Consider the following 23841-nt stretch of genomic DNA (forward strand, 5'->3'; position numbering starts at 1 on the left):
GTCTTCAGGATGCTCCTGGACTAAATGAGATAAAATAATTTCATTAGATCTTATGAGGCATGCTCACAAACCACAAACATACTAATGGGTGGAATGGAAGCTAGCTAAGCCGTATGTCGTTTCTTTGCTCTTTTGAGAGAAGAGCAATAGTAGAGAGCTGCTCGCAAAGGTTAGATGCTTACGTGGCTCTCTTGAGGTCACAAAAAAGGATAGCAGCAGAACTAAGAAGGGAGGTCCAGATCCCTTATTTCTAATTCCATGTCCTAAAAACAGAGCTGTTCATCATTCTTATAATAGCCTACGGTCATGCATAAAAATCTGTAGTTTGTTTCCACATTATTCAGCAACTGCATCCTTTATTACCTTTTTCTCAAATAAAATGCTTGTAAACAGGAGAGCCAGCTCTACAAATGTAATTTGGAGATCAAGCCATCCTTCCCGCTTCTCTGGCTGTTATGTCAGAACAGATGGATGAGTCATGGAAATCTGATCTCTCACTTTGATTAGTGTATCGTGTTTGCACAGACAGTCTTGTGAACTTTTCTGTGCATGTCTTGAAGAGTGTGGTTCTAACCCTGCTGTCATTTCTTTCTTTCCAGTGGTGGCAGGTTGAGAAGGTAAATCCTATCAAGCTGTATGAGGAGAACAAAGTCATTGCTGGATTTTCTCTGTTGAATCTACTTTTCAAACAGAATCGAGGTAGCTTGATCAAGAGTGTAATGGACAAACTCATAAATCTATACAATAATAAGAAGATCAAGCCTGTGGTTGATTCCTTATGGGCCTTGGAAGAGGTAGGAGCAAAATTTCTTTTTGCATTTCAAAATTTACATTTCTAGCTGTAAAATTATATTTAAATAATGGATTTCTAGTTATTAATGTATTTGTTTTTCAGTTTGTGCAAAAATTGTCTCTGAAACACATGCCATTCAGAACCTGCATGATCCCGAACTATTCACACATTTTTTTTAGTAAATATATCTGGAGTTTCAAATGCTCTGTGCTACTTTCTTGAAAACACTAATAATAAATGTGGTTTTTGAATCTCAGAAAATTGTTTCTTAAATGCATGAAATTTGTAGCTAGCGAATGCAGCATGAAATGCAGATATTATAATTGAAAGGAACTTAAAATTACTCTGAGTGAAAGATCAAATACATAAGCTTAAGTTTCAGTTTTATATTTACACTAGCAAATCTTAGAAGCTTGAAGGTTTTGGGGAAGTTACTGAAAACGTGTTGCAGATACAGTCAAATCAGAATTCTCTTTTAATGTATGTTAAATTCATGGAGGATATTTTTTTTCCTTCTAATTGTTCAGCTCTCCTTAAAGGAATGTGAATGAGCTAATCTGATCATAATAGACTCATTAGATATAAGCCCTTGGCCAAAGCACTGTTTTCTGAAAACTTTATACCTAAAATACCAATACATGAACTTCAGTATTCTTAGAAGTATAAACAGATATTAACATATAAGGAAATGACACAATTATAGTAGCGCAACAGATTCCATGGGAGCAGGATATGCTGCAGTGTTCACTGGGGGTTGTGCTCGCCTTTGCCAGGTTGTGTGTCAAGGTGTGTACTGCCTCAGGTCATGCTAATGTGGAAACTGTGTGTCTCATCATCCTCTCACTGCATCTGTCCCTAGTCTACACCAGTGTGGGAACTTCTTTATTTGATACAGCAGATACAAATGGTCCAGCCCTACATGGGCTCCATTTGTTCCTCTCCAGCAAAATGTGAAGCGGGAACAATAACATCACCAGGAAGCCTTCGTCTGTATCTTCCCCAAGGAATCTGTTCCTGCTTCTCTATAAGGTCTGTTTGAGTCCACACTCTCACCATTAGCAACTCCATAACACCTTGGGCTTACCAGCCAGTGGCATGGGAGTGGCATTTGGCTCTGTCGCTAATTTTGACTAAATGAACTGAAATGTCAAACTGCTTAAGGGAAATCAGGTGTTGGATAAAGAGCAGCAGGCTCAGGCTGAGGTCAGGCAAGACAAAATTGCCCTGGCCTTGTCTGAAAGGGGAAGTGCTTTAAAGAGCAGTGTAAAATAGAACCAAGATCAGAGTTAGGTTTTTGACCTGTTTTGTTTCATTTATTAAATGACCTCACAAAGTATTTAAAAAATTAACTGACATAGTTCTCTAGACAGGCATTCTGCAATTTCTTTGTGCGCGTGCACATGTACTTTTCCTGTATTGGTAAGAAAAGGGTAGTTAAAACAGTAACAATAGCCTAACATGTCTTGATCAAGAAGAGAAAAGTAAAAAGAGAAAAATTGCATGTTGCAGGCTAATTTTAATAGTCAACATGATGGGAATTTGTTGGGAGATTTTTGTTTGGTAACACTTCATATAACATTTGTTAGTAACATGCAGCATTTCTACTGTTAGACTGCGAAATGTGTAAATACATCTGTTAAAGACTGCAGTCTAGAAAACTACAGCTCATTTATCGAGCCTGCTCGCTTTTCATCATCTATCTGGCAAATTACAAAGGAAATTACTGGCTAGTATCTTCAGGAATATAACAGTGCTAGAGGTGTTCTTAATTGATTGCAAAGTATTACTGTTCATTCTGGGCATTATCGTTTTATTTGTGGGGTATTTTTGTGGGTTTATAAATACCTTCAGTTCAGATTCTCAGAATAAAGGTAATACGATGCACAGAAAGATGTGTCATAGTTGAGGACTAAATGCAACCAGATTAAGAAATGTTGGTGTGTATTTTTGTTCTGTTTTGGGAGGTTTCTTGGTTTAACTCCATAGCTCCAAACTCCCTCCATCCCCAGAGGTTGACATTTGATTGCTTTTCATTTCCTATTGAGTAATCTGATTTTCTTGAAATGTCCGCTTCCATCTGATTGCTGTCAGTCTTGTTGATTAGAGACTAACCAATATGACCAGCTGCTGTTTGAGGAATTTCCTGACCCATATGAGCCTTGAGAATATGCATGTTTAACTAGAGAGTGGCAAAAATATGGACTCCCTGCATTGCATTTGAAAATGAATGATCTGAATAGTTGTCTATGGAAAAATGTCACCCTCTCCAAAGGCTCACAGGACAATCCGTTTGTCCTCTGACTAGTAATTCTCTCATAGAGATGAGCTTAAATCCAGTAAGTGAAATTCAAAATGAAAATATTTTTAAGGAGAATGCTCAGAAGACCCTTAACCATGGGGCACATTTCCAAATGTTTGATGTTAAATAACTAAATGTATCATCTCATACATAAAGCGTTTGATTTTATGTATGAAAGGCATATCCCCAGCAGATCCCTTCAGCTTGTTTCACTTGCTCTGTATCTGCATTTGTTTTCATGTATTCCTTCTTTCTACAAATATTAATTCACAAATTAGCACAGATTCTGTAAAGCCAGCACAAAACCCCTGTGTTTTTATGTTCTTCCAAAACTGTATTACAGTGCAAGAATTCTTCTGTTCAGTCCTGTATCAGTTGCAATGGCCATCTGTGCGTCAGAGCTGAAAAGCATCTTTGCAGTCCTTGAAGAGGCTGAGGTATACCAACAGTAGTATTCCCCTTTGCTGTGTAAGGCCGCTTGCTGCAGGACCTCTTGCTGAGCCAAGAACTTTTTATCTTCTAGTGCTTGTAAGAACAGCCAGAGAAAGGTTATGTGGCTGTTCTAATAGGTTCCCGTGAACCGTAAGAGGAATTTTATTGCTCTAAAAGCCTGGTTATGGGTCTTTGAACAGCATCTATTTCTTTATACTTTCTGCATAAGTCCATAATTTGTATTTAAAAGAATATGTTAATTATAGAATATTGTAATCACAGTGAGATTTTTGCATTTTAAAATATTTCAAGTGGCAATAACTTAGGATATAGAGGAAGTTATTAGACTTCCATTTCTCTGTCATGTTGTGGAGTACATGAAGTGATGTCTAGTTGACTGCTAAATAATATCAAGATAGCAATGTTCAGGAATTGTTACATAGACTTAGCTTGATACTATTCCTTTTGAACAATAAGGGTTTCTAAGGCTGGGACAGGCCAATGAGACCATTCTAATTAGGATATAATATTTCTCAGCGTTCTGATTTCTCTGTTTTAGGTCCTCATCCAAAGGCTGTGGAAGTCAATAGAAGGACTCCTAGTTTCACTGGCATTTGTTTTAGGGTCAGGGTAACCCCACCTTTTCAGTACAGCCTGCTTAAATGAATTCAACAAATGACTGAAGAGACAGTCGGACAGATTTTGTTCTGGATGGAAACTTAAAAGTGACTTAATGTTGTTCAGTGCAACAGGTTATTGCGGATACAAGGGAGATCAGGATCTAGACTACTGACTACTGCTGTTGACTAGTCCTACTTGTATTGATGTGTTTATCTGTTGGTGTTGGCTCAAGAAGGTTAATTTTTTAATCTCAAACTTACATCCATAAATCCTAGTTAAAAGTCTGTTCTCAAGTGGGCTATTACGGCCTTTTTATGATTTAAATGCAAGAAAGATTTCGCTAAGAGAGACAGTAATAAAATCTGCAGATATTTTAAAATACTGGGAAATTATTCATCATGAGGTAAGAGAAGTCATACAATAAATTAGCTGCTGTTGAAATGTCTCGCTGTTGTGCAGCTATTTGTTTATGCAGTGAAGTGTTTAAAAGACCAGATAATTTGTAGATGGTACATGCTTAAAATACTGTTGTGTAGTAAAGAGCTGACTGTCTGGTAAGATGCATTTCATTACAGATAGTAGTGTTTAAAACAGAATTTGTATTCAGTGGATACTTGTTGAGCTCTGTGGTTGTTTCTTTGTCAGTAACTAATTATCTAATCCTTGATTTGCAGTTAGTCAATCTTCTTCATTCTGATTAATTTGTTGTGTGCATTTAGTGAGTTAGCATTCTCTTGAGGGTCTGTGAATCTTTGGCTGTACACAGTGGATGATTCCAGATTATTATCCAGGATGAAAGCAGGAGGTTCTCATAAAATCCAATGTGTTGAATAACTACCTACTGGTTGCACTTTTCCATTAAAATTCTGTTTTCTTCAGCTTTTTATAATTGCAAAAGAAAACCAAATACATACTTGAAGTAGAACGTGTTATGGGCAYAGGATTTATAAGCAGTTTCTGTAGGTGACTTATAGCAGTTTAAAGTACCACTGATGGCAAGTAAAACAAAACTGTCACAAACTTTTGCACATGAACAGCCAGTCAGGAAAGTGGCAGTTCAAAACATGGTCCATGTCATCATAATATCTGTAGGCTCCTTTCCCTCACATTAGGCTGTTTAAAAAAGGACTCTTTCAGCATGTCAGAAAGTTATCAGATCTGGACTATTTTGGGCCATATGGATGACCAGCAAGGTTATGGGAAGACATCTTCATTACAGATCTGTTCTGTATACCAAAGGTATTAATCCCATTCGTATGTCTCAACGGCATCAAAGACCTCTACTGCCTTAGGGCCAATAAGAATGATGAAAATGCTGAAACCTGTGGAGTAGAGTTATTACTTACTCTTAACAAAGTAAGAGGATAATCTGGTAATATTAGAATGTCAGGCTGGTACCTTATAGTGGGCACTGAATGAAATCCCATGCCACTGTTTTGTAGTAATAATGTAATAATGCCTTTAGCAACTTGTTACTTAGCAAATAGCGATGCAAGAACTGTAGCCCAGATCCAAGAATATACTTCAGCACTTAGCTGTGATTGAAATCAGTGGAATCAAGGCACTAAACAGATTTGTGGGTCAAGCCCTGTGGTTCTTGAAATGCGCATCAGAGCATTCTAATTACTGTGTCTCATGGTCAGGGCATAGCATGTTTCTGGGTGGTAAGAGCCTAGCACCATAATTCAGTTTGTAAGCRTCACTGCAACGTCAGTTTCCTTTCTTTGAGACTCGTTATGTTGCAGGTCTAGCTGCAAATACAATTTTTATATAAGTGAGATTCTAAGCCAGAGCTTTTCTCCAGTCAATTGCTAAGGAAAAAACAAGCTGTGTTTAAGAACCTAAACCTGAAAGGAATGCAATGCAACTGATCACATTTTAGTATCATCACGGTATCAGCAGGTATTCTGTAATTTCCTTTAAAAGAATCAATTTCTCATGTGCTCCTGTTCTCATGTACTTCCCATTCTTTGCATTAAGCTTCAATGTTATTAGCATGCAAAGGAAAATGGTAGAAGCCTTAAACATTCAAAGCTGTAATCCAGTGATGAGAAAGAGGGCAAAGGAACACTTTCCATACAGACCATATACTACATTTTGGGGAGGGTAAAGCCATCACAGCATGTCTGTTTTAGCACTGCTCTGTGGCTTCAAAGGATTCATGTTTCTAAATCTGTTCTTTCTACTGAAAGCATCCTTTGACATAAATCACCTTTTCAGAGCATGCTTTTAGATATCAACACTGTTCTATGAAAAAAACCTCTGTAACGCATGCCAGCGGAATAGTAAGAGTGACCCTCTAAAAGAGTAACCCTCTAAATCAGCAACTTTAATTCCATCAGAAGCTATTCATGTCTTTTGTTGATCTTGGTTTAAGGCAAAAAGGTATTCATATATCATTACAGTAAAACAGAGAAAACTGACCCATTACTAACTTTTAACATAGTGAGAGGATAATCTGATAATATTAGAACATCAGGCCTTGTTATGGATACTAAATGTGATCTCATTTTTTTTTTTTGTAGTGACAATGTACTGTAGTGGCAATGCCAAAAATGGCATGTGCAGTTTTTTTTTTTTTTTTTTTTTTTTTTCTTTTTCTCCTGGTGTATAAAACCAGCTTACTTGGGCAAAGAAATTATATATTTTTTTCTGCCAATATTTGAAGAGAAGTGACTACCATACCATCTGGTTTGGATCCTATATTTGTTCTTCAAATTATGCAAAGTGATTTAGAGTAACATGAAGAAAGTTCATTAATAGACAAAGTAAAAACCCAGCATGGAATACCTAGAAGAATAATTTTCCCTTAAGCATAAAACAGTTTACTTTGCAGTGTTATATTATAAAAAGAGGAAAGTATAACTCATCTGCAAAAACTCCCATGAACACATCAGTGTTTCTTTTGCTGTGACTGCTCCTCCAGCCTAAGAATGCAGACTCTGCTTGTTGTGATACGAGCAATGTTTCCTTGACAGTACTTCATGTGCAGTCGTTCCTGCACAGTTTTGCTGCTCAACAGGTCTCAGGCGTGCAGATGTGCTGCCCTGTGACACTGCTATGGGATTCTCTTTCTGTTCTTCCTAAGTGTGAGATTCTGTTCACTTTGACTGTATAAAATAAACATCAGTAGTTCAAAGTGTATTAAAATGTTTTATCTGTTCATCACTGTTGTTTCTCTGTGTACAACCAAGTCTAGCATAACAAGTTTTATACAAGCCTTGTGCAGATATCAAAGCTTACAAAAATCCAAGAAGCTATGTCTACTGATGTAACAGGTTTCAAAACAGCGATGTGGGAAGAGCAGACTGAGAAACAAAACTGGATTATTTCTAGGTAGCTTCCTTCTGTGTTTGTGATCTAATTATACACAGTTAAAGGAAAAAACATTTTTAGATTTTGGTAAGAGTAAGGAGAAAGCTATTCTATTTAAAGTTTGTCAATAACATTAAGTATAATGCACACAAGTTCTAAATGAATGAAAACTGAGCCATGAGTAAGTTGATTTTTAATAAAGACTTTGCAAAGAATGCTTCCCAAGATGCTTACCTGAAGTAAAAATTAATTAAAATTCCAAATAATTTCAGTACTATATGTTTAGAGGAATAAAACATATCTTGAAAGTACTGGGGATTAATTAGCTACTGCATTTTTTTTCCTGCAAAGCGTAGTTCACACTTGCTTATGGACTCCTTGCTGCTGTCAAATGAATTATTAAGTTCCCACTAAATGCCTGTATCATTTTGTTTACATTTTTTCCCCCCCTTTAACACTGTTCAACAGGACTTCATATTACTTCATAATCCATTCTACTCCTCCTACCTGTATTGCTAAGTGATGGCACAGTCCAGTAGGTTTTTCGGCTTCACACACTATGGATAGCAGTGGAATGTGATTATGACTTTATTAAATGAGTGAGACAGAAGCAGGGCAAGACTTAGATTTAGACACTGTGGGCACACAATAAGGCCTCAAATATGTAACATTAGTTGTGATTACCACAGAATTAGGTTGGGTAAATGAGCTGTTTTAAAAAGCTCAGACTTCACTTGGTAAGTCTGTTAAATATATAAGCAGAAGTCAATTATTTTTAATTGCTATATATTATATATTATTCAAAAATACTGCATGAATTTCAAACTGCATGAATGGAATGTAATTAATTTCAGCTCTGTTTCCTTTTCTTTCTTTTTTTATAGCTTCTGAAATTTAGCTTGCTTTGTCTAACCTGCCAGCTAATTACCTGTGTGTATAAACAAATAATTTTGTCATCTAGAGTCTACAGAGCATCCCTTATTGCATGCTGAGAATATCCATACTGTAATATTTAATAGCTAGATTAAAAAAAGAGACAGTGAGTATCTTCACTGTTCTAACGCCATGCAGCATGTTAGCTGTAGGATCATGGATGAGCCTGAAGAACTCTAATTTCCAGTTTGAGCTTCCAGCAGCTAAGCCCCCGGGGCTGCGTCTCAGCACTTGAGAGCCTTTGTGATTCCAAGTGTTCACTGGGAGCTCTGATCTCAGAACTGCACATATTCCACCAAATTTCAGTAAGCTGTAGAGCAGCAGGGGAACAAAATCTTAACGTACTGAAAGGAAGTAGCAAGCATGGAAAAGTATTTTGGCAATATGTCTGATGAACATTGATTCTGTGTTCAGATTTGTAACCTGTTAAAAGGTTAGAAGCTGACTAGCGTGAGACTAAAACTCTGAATTAACATAAATACAGCCCACAGCTACAGCACTTTTCTAATCTACTTAGTAAACACTCTGCTAAGAATTCATTAGTTATGGAGACATTGCAGACAGAAAATACTTTTCTAGAAGGCATGAAACACTAGAAGTTGAAAGTACAGTGGTGAGTTACGATATGTTTTAGGGTTATGACAGGTTGTCATTTCTATTTGTCCTTGTGTGCCACAGAGATAATAGCTTTCTGTAACTGCAGGCCAAAGGAAAACAACAGGTAGACTCAGTTCCTGATGGATAATGTGAGGGAGAAAAAAAAACATAGGGAGGAAAATAATACAGGAAGCATTGATGGATTCCACTGAAGAAAATGTGTTCTGTTAGAGATAAACTAGTCACATACTTCCAGTTAATTAAATTAGCAAAAGGAGATTGTATATGGGTTAGACCAGTTTGTCATTTATTAGAAAAATAAGAACAAACTTGCTACATGGAGCAAGCTGCTGATTAATTATTGCAGAGAAACAGTATTTTATAAGAGGAGTCTGCTTACTGGAATATATTAGCTGGCTTTTAAGTAATAAATTGGCACAGATCCTCAATGTATTAAACTGACATGTGATACAGTACCCTTGCAGGAAAATAGCCAGAGACCTAGCTATGGAAAGTTTTACCAAGGTAGAGTGGCTGTTTCTGAGATGCAAAGGACACCTTTAAAAATGCCAACATGAATGCAGAACTATGGGAGATTGAGTATATTTGTTCTACATTAATCTTGAATGTTTGACTCTGTTTTACACTTAAATTTTACTATTTACGTCAAAGAATTTAAGCTTTTCTCAGGACTCCAGGAAACAGTGTTTCATGGAGTAATTTTCCGATTTGAAAACAATTTCTGGATGTTTTATTTTTTGAAGTATTAGAGACCAAAACCTACTTGTTTTATACCTTTGGTTCAAATATACTTCAGTCCATTGCTTTGATTTTTATTTTTTTCTACCTGTTAATGCAATGTATCATCTGTCTGTCTTCTCCCAGTCTTGCATCTTACATACAGATTGATTACATACATGTAACTTCACTATATCCACCAGTACAAAGAATTTTAAAAAGGAGTTTTGCAGAAAGTGTCCATATCTCCTGTTCTACTGAACTGGTAGTACCACTGACTTGCAAGGAATTCTTAAGATTGAGAACAATGTGTGCTTTCTATCACTCAAATAACTATAGGATACCATAAATTAAGAACACTAGATAAATAGCAGGAGTAAACGGGAAAATATTAGAAGCTAAATTTAAGTTATCAGGGTCACATTTAGATACCATTTCATGCTTGTGCTATGCAGTATTAGTGTGTTCAGTTTAAGCCACACAGCCTGTGAATGGAACCTAGGATTTTTCTGTGTCAAAAAATTCCACTCACGCTTGTTAATTAGTTGACCGGTTCAGGAAGAAAGCCCTCAGTTGTTCAAGTTGAACTGGCAGGGACTGCTAATGTGACAAATTCACCTTTTCTCCCAGGGTATCATGGAGGAGAAATCTGAGGTTCATGTTAAGGTTTGTTAGTGATTGTTTTCATTTACTGAGAAACCTTTTGGTCCCAGTTCAAATTTTAAAAGATGTATTTTGCCAGGTGGTAAGGATTTTTGAAAAACTGAGTCCGAATTACTGAAGTCTAACTGGGGATACTGAGAGAGCTGAGAAATGCCATCTTTATATATCTGGCACAATATAGGATACAAATAATTCAATCTTCTGCCTTTGAAACCTTCCCATTTTCAGACTGGGAAGTAAATCCCTGATGATTTTTGGATGAGGTTTTTGGCCTCTAATTTGCAAAAGATCAAGCTAGTTGTTTTTTACTGGCTCTAGCCGGTGAGTCTAATACTTCACTAATCAAAGAATGCCTAGAATGCTATCCAGGGAGTCACTGAAAAGACTCAAAAGGGAGTGGGAGATAAGAATAAGGAAAATATCTCTCTGTATTTAAATGTGCTAGATCTGTTTTATCTAAAAGATGCTACCTCAGCAATATTGGTCCTTGTGGCAATCCTCCATGGCTGAAAATGAGCAAAAAGGTTAACAGAGCAGAAGGGAATCAGATGATTTCTGAGAGTGCAAAATCACTGTGGTGGAAAAACATCAGTAGATAGCAAGCCTTCAACATTTTTTTTCTGTATATTCTAGCTCACATTTCTTTGCTTTTTGGATTCCATATGCTCAGCTTATACTGAGATAAGGTTCACATAAACATCCTTCTGCTACAGCTTAAATGCTTAGTTTTGTCAGCAGAGATATAGATCTCTGGTAAATGAAATGCATTGGGCCTTTTTGCTTTTAGAAATGACTTTCTAAAATGAACATTGTAGCTCTTCTTCTAGGATCTGGTTGTCAGTGTATCTATGCAACAATAGCCAAAGCAAAAGTAAATTATTAGTTCCATCAGCAAAACCAAGTTTGTGTCTCATCAGCTCATCATACTGATAGCTAGTTTTGGCAGACTGGTAGAAGCTGATGGAAATCTCAGGAGCAGTAGTGCAAAATTCATCTCCTGATTTTTGGATTTTCATACTAATGAAGACTAATGAAGTTACTAGAGTCTCTTCATTGCAAAAAAAGACACAACAGAAAAGCTTTGTGCCTTCTTAATATAACTTTGCTGACATCACAAAAATATACTTAATACTATCTGTATTATATTCAAAATTTTGATGTATAATCTTCTACATATTAACCAGATATTCTATTGCAGGTATTGATTGTAATTAGGAAGGACAGTTGAATATTAGCTGTTGGGAGTCAATGCATTCCAATGTTTGAGTCCTACCTCACACACTTTAAGATTCAAATTGGATCATCACAACCTGGACCTAGAGTTCCTAAAGGTTAGAAACACCAGTGACATGACTGTAATAAGAAAACTGTGGTATTTCTGGAGATGAGATGGACCTCTCCTAAATGCATTAGGAGTATTTATGAGGAGCATCATTTATAGTGCATAGAGCAGAACTCTGTCAAAGACCCAGAAGATCCCCCTAATGCAGTACTGAGCAATCATGCTTAACATAAAATGCCCTAGCAGGTCAGAACAATGCTCCATCTAGCCCAGTACACTGTCTCCAGCAGTGGCAGAAGGAGATGCAACTGAGGAAGAATATGCAAACCTGGCCATCTTTTGCAGTCAGATTTCTTAGTACTCCACCTCCACATCTGATTCCAGATGCTGTCTTTTGAAGCTCACTGTGACCTCTTCCCCTCTCAGACTGTTCCCGGTAGGTCCAGTGAATGGTATTATGGCTGCAGGGCCAGTTGCTCTAAGGAAAACAATGTCTTGAAAACCTACTAAACAAGGGAAGTTATGTTGCTTACAGTGGAAATAACGCATGAGACTTCAAAATACCCTCATGTAATAATTGTACTGTAAAACAAAAATTCATTACACTCTGGAAAGCCAGTCAGTGGAAACTAATGTCTTCCAGGTCCTGCTTTAAGCCCAACTTAGGATTCACCAAAACACTTGTGAAATTTTTCCAAAGGCTATGAAARTTGGTCACGGACACTTACTCAGTAGCAACAGCATGCACTATGTACAAGCCTGTTCTGATGCTATCTGATTATTATTAGGCTGACCTGATTTGGCTTTTTTTCAATTATTGAAGATTCCCTATCATGCAATTTTAAAACTTTAAAATTTTATCATTTTACAACATTAAAGAATACTGTGATTAAATTCTCCTTGTCTAAGAATASTGTGGAACTTCAGCTGGAACTCAGTTTACTTTTCTGGTAGTTTTGCCCTGAACAAAATGCAATACAGCTTTTTTGATTGTACCCGATGCAACGTAACACTTTAGTGTATAATAATCATTATTCAAGATGAATGTTCTAACCTAATGAAGATGGCTCATATATTCCTTCCAATCATTTTATGCACACATTAGTTTGACATCTCTTAATGTAATCCAACTTTAATATGATAATTGAGATTTTTATATGGTACTGCAGTTTAGGAATGATGATATTGCTCATTAGAGATAATGATTTAAATTAACACCAAGGTATTGATGTCAATACTAAAAGATTTCTCTATGTATAGCCTGCTGTGAGTGATTGAACACAAAAATATTTTATAGGGCAAACCAGTATATTGCCATCACTGAATTACAGAAAATAATACAAAAAGGAAGTAATTTAAGAGTTTCAACTGAGCGACTGATTTTCAGCTGTTCTGATTTTACTGAATATACTGTTTTGAATATTAAAGTTCAGGTTTTGGATGTAGTATTAAAGTGCATGCATTTGAAAATGTAGACCATATGTGTAGAAAATAAGGCCTAGCTCATCACAGGCAGTTTCAAATCTTTGTTTATATGCATTTTGTTTAACAGAGTAAAGGTCATGTACAAGTAAATTCTCTACCATCACCAAAAAACACCCATATTCAGAAGAATCTGAGTCTTACCCTGTTGTAGGTTATGTTTATGTCATGTTGGTACAGTACTTATGTGCAGTTATGATCTTTAACATCAGTTTAGAATGAGACATTTTCTAACTATGCCAGAAAAAATATTAAGTAATAAAACAAATAKAACTGGAAAATATACTGCAAAACTGTCAACTAGTGAACAAGATAAATTCAAATATCTTTTCTCTCTCCTACGTGAATGACTTCAATCTTATTGTAAACCAATAAAGCTCATACTAAGGATAAACCTGAGTCATATTCTCTAGCATTACAACTGTATTATAATTTATCCATGGGTTTTGTTTTTTTGTTTTTCTTTTTTTGCTTTCAAGAAGAATTTTAATGAAGATACCTGGTAACACCCAGTGGTAGGTTCTGGCTTAGAGAGCTTCTTGGGTAATGGGAAAATATGGCAACTTCTTAAGAATAATTAGATTCTCAATCCTCATGGTACTATTTTATGAAACCAAAAGGTTTATACAAGAAATTAAAGGAGAAATATTTTCTCATTTGGATCTTTAGAGACCTTTGGGATTTACCTTGATGAGAGTCAAGCATGTACTTAATTGTTCTACTGATTAAGAGTAGACTTTGTAAAACGGAATCTATTGTTGCGAAAGAAGATAGAGATTTTTTCAGACACAATAGTAATGTGCTCTTGTAATCTGATCTTAGTTGGTGGGATTTGGATATGAGCCTTCCCAGACGTTGGAAACATTAGTGTCAAGGCTTTTTACAATTGCATCTCTACTGTCTAGAAGACTTAGTGTGTATTATATTTTGTAATCAGTAAGTTTAGTTCCTATGGTTTGGAATAATTGACACTGTAATACTGGAATAGAACCTCATTTCTTCTCTGTAGCAGTAATAAAAGAAGACTTAAACTTCCTTCAGACAAGCAGATAGAGGTAGTACAGACATTTCTAAATTTTTATCACTGTTTTTTAAGATCCCATATTGTGAAATAAAACAGAACATTAAGAAGGGAAGAGTCTGAGGAGTAAGTAATAAAAAGTGTTTGGGAGTGAAAATATTGAACTCCCTTGAATTGTTTAGATAAGATGATGACAGAATTTAGTGGCAGAAGTCGTATTGATCACAGGTTTTCTGCCTGACTTCCAAAAAACCTTCTGTCCTTCAAGAAGGGTAGGAGAGGAAACACATGTTTTTTTTGTGGCAGGAGTTCGCATTTTGACATCCTTTTCCCTCATCACAAGATCCAAGAAGTAGAAGAAAGTTAGGCATGGACACTCAACAGCCCCTTTTGCTACAAGACAAGGAAGAGAGGCCAGGACATAGAAGGTTGAGGAAAAAAAGGAAACTACTGTCAGGCGAGTTGTAATGCTTTAAGTGTGGGTTTATAGTCTTGGTGAGAAATACTGAAAGAATCTGTGGTGCTGGTAAGCTGTGGAGAACTGTGTAATAGACACTGTAGAAATTAGTCTTTTGTAAAGATAAAGTCACTTGAACAACAGTTTTGGCAGAGGGGAGAACTGAAGACTGAAAGACAACTGAAGAGATGAGAACAATAAGATATTTTGCTAAGGGATCATACAAGCCATCAGCATGGAGTACTGGTCAAATAATATGAGATGGAGAAAGGGCCTTTCTTTTGGAAAGCTTTCTGTAGTTTTGCAGCTTCCTAAAATAAAGCAAATTCTCTCTAGTGAGAAACGCACAAAGAACTATCTCATTTATATAAAATACATTGTTTTGCTGCCAGTAAACAGAAATTTGAATAAACAGGTACTGATAAAAGCTTGGGAAAGAGCAAGAAATTAGCTGCATGAGAATTCTTGTTTTGTCTTACCCCAAAGGCACTTGGAAGGGCTTATAGTCTGAATATGCAATGTAAAAAGACAAACAGCTGTTCTTTTTCATCATAGTGGCAAAATAGTAATAGCAGAAATTCTCTTTTGCCTACACACATGAACCCAAATGATGTGTGTAGGTTTGAATCCTGGAGTGAGGCTCAGTAACTAGTATGAATAACACAAGTTAAACGTCCATCTGTGTTCTCAACTCAAACTTCAGTGTAGCTGGGGGAGCTCAGGTTGCGTTATATACCCTAATTTATTGCCCTTGGAGCATATGAACTTCACATGAAGTCAGAACGGGGTTTCATCTATGCCAAAATCCAGCTTCTAACATGGCAAGAACTTTTGGTTAGAGAGAACATAAGAAACAGCATATAGAGTAGGCATTTTACTCATTGAACATTTTAGAGTAAGTTTCTGATGTTATTTGGATCTGAACACTGAAAATAATAATAGCCTATACACTGAGGCATTAGTCTTGCTTAAAAAGCCACCTGACTACTCATACCTAACTAATGCTCCAGCACACAGCAGTATTCCTGTGAACTGTGTGAATATTGTGTGCCATCTTAAAGAAACCAAGGCATGTAGTTCAAATGTTTTCTTTACAGCCATTTAGTGAAGTAGCGTTAAACCCACGAATAAAACCCATGAGCCTGGAATGACAAGTGCTCTCACTGTGAAGGTTTAACACTGCCGTTAATGTAAAGTTTGCTGTGCCTGGCAACCTCAGGAATTGGGACCCCACATGCCTAAGTGCTGCTCAAACAGGAAGCAGAGTCCCTGCTACAACAGAGCTCTAGTCTTTGGTATTTCATTTATATTCTGCTGTAACGGGGTACACATACAAAAAACCTGGTAGAATTAGCACTGGTTCTTGATAAAGGCACATTGAAGATTCACCTCACATTTAGTAAGCTGTTTTTTTCCAAGTGAGAATGTTTGTGCCCGTTTGCCCAGAGGCAGAGTTAAGACATGCATTGACTTGGAACACCTTGCAGCTAGTTAGCTCTCAGAGGCAATTCAGAATATGGTGTCAAACAAAAGATTCTTCTGTCTTTAAATAGTGCCCTGCAAGCGTCTAGACAGTCTGTGTGAAAAGCTGTGGTTCTGGAAGCATTTCAGGCTTGGAGCTCTTGTACGGCTGTGAAACAATATCATTCCAGAAAGGCTGTCTCTGATCCTTCACTTGTGTGTGAAGAGGAATCTCTGTTTGCCAGACTCCCACAGGGACATAACTGGACAGCATTGCTGCTGCAAGGCTGTGCAGAGGAAATCAACAGCATTCACCTTCTACAGTCTAGGCGTTACAATTAGAAAGACAACAATATGCAAAGCAGTATGCTTATAATTAAGTGTGCATGTTTTGGGGGTGGAAGAGGGGGAGAATTTAATGACTCTTTAACTATTAGAACATGCTTATGTGAAAGAGAACAAATGAGACGTATTTGTGGGTTGGTACAGTGTTTTTCCAAATATTTTTTTTGCTGAGGCAAGATTTTAAAAACTGATGTTATGGAGCTTGATAAACAATAATAACTTAAAGTGTCTTTTTTTTAATTACATAGTGATGAATGTCATAAACTTTTATTTCCTGACATAAATCCTTATAATAGATTGTGATGGAATACAGGAATACACTAAATTGAACTTCATATATGCATTCAGTTCAGGCGGGAGACTTGCTGCATCTTAACCAAATACAAAGGGTCTGTCTCTTCTGTCTGCAAACTGCCAAAACTCCTTTGCAGCCAAAAGACTTCTCCCTAATGTAAGAGGTACTGCTGCAGACAAAAATAGACTTTTTTTGGAGAGGAATCTGAACCACAGCACCTGGACCACTTTGCTTTTGAATATCCCAAAGTTATGAGCATCTGGGGCATCTCTGTGTGCACGGTTGGCTGCAACTAAGTATAAAGTACATCACTGCTCAGAATGGAGAAATGTACCATAAAGGTGACCAGTTCTGAGCTCCCCTGCTCGTGGCTTTGATGTACTTAAAGCCTAATATAAATTGGGACCATGCTATCTTAATTTCTACCGGCGATCCCAAAGACTTAGTTGCTTGGAGCCTACAGGGATACAGTGGCAACTGGAAGTGTGATGTAGGAGGGATCCCCCTGTGGTCAGTGGGTTTGAGGAACTTTTTAACTTTAACATGATAGTTCTGTACTCCTTCTCCACAGCACTGTGCTGATCTTCAGATTGATTAATCCCAGTGTAGAGCTGGTATACTTGTGTTGTGCTATCGACTAGACAGACTGCGGCGGAAGATTTGAGCTCAGGAATTTTGGCTTTTTTTGCTACTCTCTTGACTTTGAAAGTAATAAGGTAATTATTTACTGTAGTAATTGGTAATAGAAAAAAGTCTTTTTTCCCTTTTCTCCAAGCTTACATTAATAACTGATAAAGAGAAAGGCTATGCTGTGTTAGTTTGAAGGTTAGATCAAAATTAGCTTTCCTTCTTGCTCTGTGCAGGATTTTCCAAGGTAACGCATATAGCCTCATTGAGACGTTCTTTCTATAGCACTTCATTTACAACCAAAATGCTAGCCTTGAACTGTCAAGTGCTGAATGCCCTCTGAGCTGTCCTAACTGGTTGGAATTCTCTATGTTGGCAAGGTCTTTTTTGTAGGAAAGTTTCCACCAAATTGATGGTCTAGGCCCTACTGTTTAGAAGTTCTAAATAGTTAATTTGATGTTGGTTCTACCKTTTTTATGCTTTATTCCAATGATTTCATAAGTAAAAGCTGGCAAGATTTGGCTCAGTTATTGAATAATTACAAGGTTTTAAGTCTCTTTTTCTTTGAATTTTACTCAGGCAAAAACAAATACTCATTGATGTCAGCAGGAGCTTATAGGAATAAGAAAAGAGTAAAAACAGTACGGTTCTGCAGATGTAGTTCTCCATCTGAAAGATGTATAACTTAATAGATATCTTCAGTAGCCAAGGGAGGACTCCAAGAGTCAGAATTTGCCTGTAGCGTCAGTTTATATTCCTTTGACATTTTTCTCATCTTGGGTCTGGTTTTAGTCTTGCTTCCATGGCAACATAATAGTGAGGCTAAAAGGTATTCCAGAGAAAAGGTCTCTCTTCACTGACAGGCAGCAGAAGGGAGTAGAGGCCAGAGCTGCTCTTCATAGCTGTGAATAGCAGTGGAGGAATGAAAGGGATTTAAAAATTACTTTCTATTTGCATGTACACCTGCAAAACCATTGGTGCAGAAGTTCAGCGTAACAGAACATAAAACAGGTGAGTCAGATAAAATCATTTTTGGTTTCAGACGGATACCAGCAGGATGACGTGTTAGCTTCATACTAAGGAACTGGACTTCATTACCCAAGTTATCTTCCTACTCCTGTGTCTAAAATTCTCTAATGGGCTCAAAATCATGGCTAACTATACTAACTTCCTAACACTTTAGCAGTAAATTTTGATTGTATTCATGTTTTCCCCATGTTTCTTTTTCAGTAGGTGTTTATGTAAATTTGGCTCCAAATACCCTAACATTCACGTGTCTTTTTACATATGCTCAGTCCTTGATTTCTGCATGCTACAGACTGAGTGTATTTGCCATGGGCAGGAATGGAGCGTATTCAGACCCCCTTCAAATATTTTGCCTTGGGTTTCTTTTTCTTCTTCTTTTCCATCTGTCTTGCAAGATGCTGCATACCCTCAGCTGCCAGGCAAACAAAGGATTTGAGAGGTCTCATTAGAATTAATGGTGTAGGTAAGAGAGGAGAATTTGCCTGGGAAAGAGGATAATCCAGGCCAATTTCAGATATGGGTTTGCCAGTCTCCTATATACCTGGCTGCCCTGCAAACAGAAGACTGGCACAATGTTGTTGAAAGAGAGGATTTTGTCACAGTTAGGGGCAGCTGAACACTAGAAGCACTTTTTTTTCTACTAGCTATTCTGCTACACAGTGCAAATAGAATATTGTTATCATAAATGCAGATTATTCCCACAGAAGTGCATTGCAGTCAGAACAGTTTATTCCATTTGGTCCCAAGTAAAATAATCCCTACCAGCAAAAGCATGGTTTCCTCCATATAACTGTGTCTATGGTAGGGCAATTGTCAGTAATCACACACAGGCAAACAGCTTTTCTGAAAAAGCTTGTAGACAAGACTTAGCCTGAGAAAGCAAAGCATTGTAAACTTGTAAGAAAAAAAAGAAAGCTTAAAAAAAGTCAGCACGTTTCCCAGTGAAATACTACTCCAGTCTATCATGTTGCATAAACATGGCAGAGACATTTCAAAATTAATGAGGAAATATGCCAGAAAAGCAATAGGACTACATTTTGACACACGTCAGTTTTGGGACTAGAAAGACACAGCAATTAGTCCAGGGAGCTCTGTGACTGCTTATCATGTGTGTGTCACAGCAAGGCTGTATCCAGGGAGCCAATGTGCCGTCCCTTCTCTCAGCCCAAGCCATGTAAGCAGGGCTGTGGCAAATGTAGCCTAAAAGGAAGACTTACTTCTGCTCTCTACATCCCGTGCCCTCACACAGGCAATATCTGCGTGCAACAGCGTACCAGTTCACTTTCTTCAGAGCTGCCAAACTATTGTCCTTGGCTTCTTGAATTTCCTCCCTTCCACAGACACCCAAAACTAAACAGACATAATCTAAAAGACAGAAACTACATGTGATTTTTCTTTGTATGAAGTGCTACTTCAATATTAAAAGCCATATAGGCCAATGATGAGAAAGCAAAATATTCTCCTGGTCTGAGAAGAGTATCTGCAATTATAATGCAACTCACAATTCATATTAAAGACAACATAGCCTTGTAATAGACCACAGCAGTGAGTCTGATAATAAAAACCATGTTGCCTTATGGCACTAAAGAAAGCTGGAGTATTAAAGCTTTGCTTACAGGGTATCTCAGCTAGAATAGACTGCAGCAGGCATCTTTTTCTTCATTACTGTATACAAATGATGTCTAAATAAATATTATTGATATTAGTGTTTGTAATTCTAATGGAGATAGCTCAGGGCTCATTGAAACAGTAGCTGTTATTAACAGCAGCAGAATAGAACCAACCTTAGAATGAAAAATGGGCAAGTTTTTATTCAGATTATTCTTTCATAAATCTGAACGAGATCTGGATCATTACCTGTGACACTTGGGTTGCCAAAGTAACCTCGACTAGCCAGCTGATATTTGCATAGCACATGACCCTGTCACCATGGAGATCCTGTCCATGGGATTTTGCAGACATGATGCAGTTGCAGGCTCCTCAGACGCATGGCAGTGGGCAGGAGAGGAATTAATTATTGGTGAGGAATGTGCTTGCAGGCAGTTCTCCTTTCTGTCAGAGGGAGCCTGCACAGACGGACTGCAGAAGCCAAACTTGTTCTCCATATTGTTTGAGCTGTGTAAGGGGGATCAGGGAGAGGGTAATGGGAGGAAGTGCTCTTGCTTTCACAGGAACAATTCTGGATTCTCTGAATGGAAAGTTCATTTTCCATTGAGATTGGACAAGTGGTCAGCAAACACTGTCCCCTGTGAAAACAATATTTGAAGGATAATACTCATTTACAGAATGCATGTCCAAGTAATTGAACCTATTAAACACTAGTAGTATTTCTATATCAGTTGATATCCCCTCTGTATCAGTTGTATCCCCTTCCAATACCTGCTCTTCTCATTCACATGGAACCCAGTGATGTCAGGGAAGTTAGAAATAAACCTTGTTCCCGTACACAGAATATCTGGAATTCTCCCCCCAAAGCAGCTATCATCTCCTTTCTGTATGTTTTCAATGTGCAGTAGCACTCTGAAGTAGATTTGGGGCCTATTCTGCAGAACCGTATGTATCCATGGAGAAATTGCTCTACTTTCCGAGAAGGTATGGCACACCCTCATTAGCAGATCAAGGACCATGCTGAGTGTTAGAACAATCCCATGAGATAATCTATTTTTTCACTTTTCCTGGGTGTACTACCAACTTATTTCTCAACAAAGGCTTCTAATTTTAAGTTCAAGCACATGCATGTATGTTTAGATGTTTATCAAAATCCCTTCACTCTAATTTCTGCATTTTTTCTATTTGGCCCCTACATTACTGCTCTGTCTTTCTCTCCTGAAGTTAAAAGTTCATTTGTTGACAATAGAGTTAAAAAAAAAAAAAGGATTTTTTTGAGAAATGACATGATTCAGTTTATAGTGGTTAAACAGGCTAGTGGTACACTCTTTTCTCCCCATATCCTTTTGAGAACAGAATTAAGAGAGCCTCAGGATATAGGTATTTTGTTTTTGCAAAATACTTTATTCCACCTCTTTTATTTATATATGAAATTGGCTGATCAGTTGGGGGTCCTGTTGACAAGATATACACACCTCTAAGGCGGCACAGTCCCTGCTTCAAAAACTGTCCAAGAGCATCATGTGGTGGGAGACAATAAGTAGCTGTGCTAAGCAGTGAGGGAGCACTGGGTAACCCTAACATGGCTATGGCAGTTACAAGCTATTTCTCAAGTGTTGCTGTTTTCAGCCTCCCATATGCACACCAAAAGAGGAGACTTAGGAGAAATTTGAGGAATAGAATGATACTGCCATTTTGGGGAAAACTATTAATAACCCCTAAAGAAGCAGCTTTGGAGATTTCATTGTTGTGACAGACTATCTCCTATGCATAAATGCAGCATGGGGAAAATTGYGCGGGTGTTTAACGTAATACTGGTTAAAAGTGCTCAGAGGAGGTCAGATGGGCAGAATAGAGTTGGGTTGATGGCTGGATGCAGAGTGTAAATGGCACTACTCAGGTCTTAACTTTTAGTCACAAGCGTCACCCAAAGGATTAAAGGGGGAGGGGACATAGCTGGAAGAGTAAGACTTCAGGGTGATATTTGCAGCCCAGATTTCAATGGATGAGGGGATTTTTTCAAGGCTAGAGAGGAACAGTCTTCCCATGACATGCTGGAAGGCTTGGATGTTTTCAATATGTAAACAGAGGACAAAAGGCGATTCTTTGAGATGGTGCGTGAGGAGGAAAAGTTGATATTGAACCTAAAGGGTGGAACTAATGAGAGGGACACATGACAGATTATAGTTATAGATCACAAACTAAATAGATGGTGTGTTCCTCTGTGCCCATCTGGAAGTGAGGGACATTCTATTTATTTGCATGCTGATTGCCCTCTTAACAACACAGGATACTGCAGTGTCAGAACGACTGGTCAGTGTGACAGATTACATTGAGAAATATTATCCACATTGTCTTCGGAAACCTCTAGAGCCCAGATGTTTGAAAGTAAAAAGACAAGGCCAGATGATCGCTTCCTTAAAACTAGATTTTTGCCTGATTAGCCTGCTTTTTCCTTGCATTTTTTCTTTTTTACTTTTAGATTGTATGATGACTCTTCTAGTTATTAACTTTTCACAATACTTCTCTCTATAAAAATAGTTAGGGGGGACACCTCATTATTACAAGTTGGTTTTAAAGAAAGAGAAAATCTAATATGGTGGGAGATGAAAGTATTAAATAGTATTCGGAAAATTACCAGTTTTGGCTAAAATAAGTGCCTCAGCTTGATTTGGAAAAGATTTGAAGCTGGAGAAGATGAGTCTGTTTGAAGCAGAATAGGAAATTTTAAAGAGGATACTATATCCAAAGTTCTTGATATTTTTGAGGAGTACCCTAAAAGAGACAACATGGTGGTCTTGGAGAGGATTCAATACAGCTGGCAAACTTTATACTTCCAAAGTCATGAAACCTGTTTTAGAACATTCTCTGACCTGTAACATGAAGGCATTTCTGCCCTTCCTCTCCTATCAAGATCTATTGACAGTAATTGTTGCTCTTCTCAGTCTAGTACACAATACAGATGGACAAAAGTGGCTCTGATCCAAGAGTAGCTCTGAGATCCCAACCATAACATCCCCTCAGGAAAACATACTTGAATAAGCTCTCTCACAGCAGGCTCTCTTTGCCGGCTTTGTGATTTTTTTTTTTTCTTCCTGTGTTTGTATTAAGACTTCTTTGAAGAATTCTGTTTGGGTATTGGTAGCATAATACATCTTTAAGTGTGCAGGTGTGTGTTAATAGATTAAAATTTGCTAAGACCAGTTAAGGCTAGAAAATTTCCTGTAATGCCAACACAATGCAATGCTTGTTCTGTGTGTTCCTGATTAAGCTCTCTTTTTATATTCATTGTCTCTCTGCTTGGGTCCAGCAGAGTGGTATGAGTAAGGGGCAGAAGGAGAGCTTGTAGAAGGCTAAGAAAACATGCAGCACTTGGGGAGTTTTGATGGAAAAGAAGAATTTTAAATGTTCCTCACAGGGCATGGTAAGCATGACTTGTAAAGGACATTGAGGTACATTGCTTTTGTCTTTTGAGGCCATAGTTTTTGTGTTATGGATGACTACATTATCACATAGGTTGTCTTAATTTCCAGATTTATTGTCATTGCTAAAAAATACCTGGATGTGGGGATATGATAACATATCCAGGACTATACCATTTGTAGAGCTGGATAGGGATAGGAGTATATAATTGTTCAAAATTCCTTCTCCAATTATAAAATGGTATTCCCTAAAGCAGCTGCAAGTTGTTTCAAACTAGGTTAGAAAGTTTCTTTGCCTGTGTTTATTATCGTTTTCTATTAGACTGAACAGATATGGAAAGAGAATTCTGCTCTAGAGCGTATTTAAAAAAACATTATGTCAAACTAAAATATGTATTGATGCAAAAGTGTGCTTGAGGGAAAA

The 23841-nt window shown here is 37.5% G+C and overlaps 1 protein-coding gene across 1 annotated transcript in view; it reads left to right on the top strand.

Annotated features, from left to right (window-relative positions):
- The window catches only part of VAT1L (vesicle amine transport 1 like), a 63321-nt gene that overhangs the window by 31019 nt on the left and 8461 nt on the right, over window positions 1–23841 (top strand). The window contains exon 7 of the mRNA XM_026058594.1: window positions 600–794. Coding sequence (XP_025914379.1) covers window positions 600–794 — 195 coding nt within the window. The remainder of the gene's footprint in view (window positions 1–599; window positions 795–23841) is intronic.

This window comes from Apteryx rowi, unplaced genomic scaffold (genome assembly GCF_003343035.1).
Source record: "Apteryx rowi isolate R43461 unplaced genomic scaffold, aptRow1 scaffold_1, whole genome shotgun sequence".
NCBI lineage: Eukaryota > Metazoa > Chordata > Aves > Apterygiformes > Apterygidae > Apteryx > Apteryx rowi.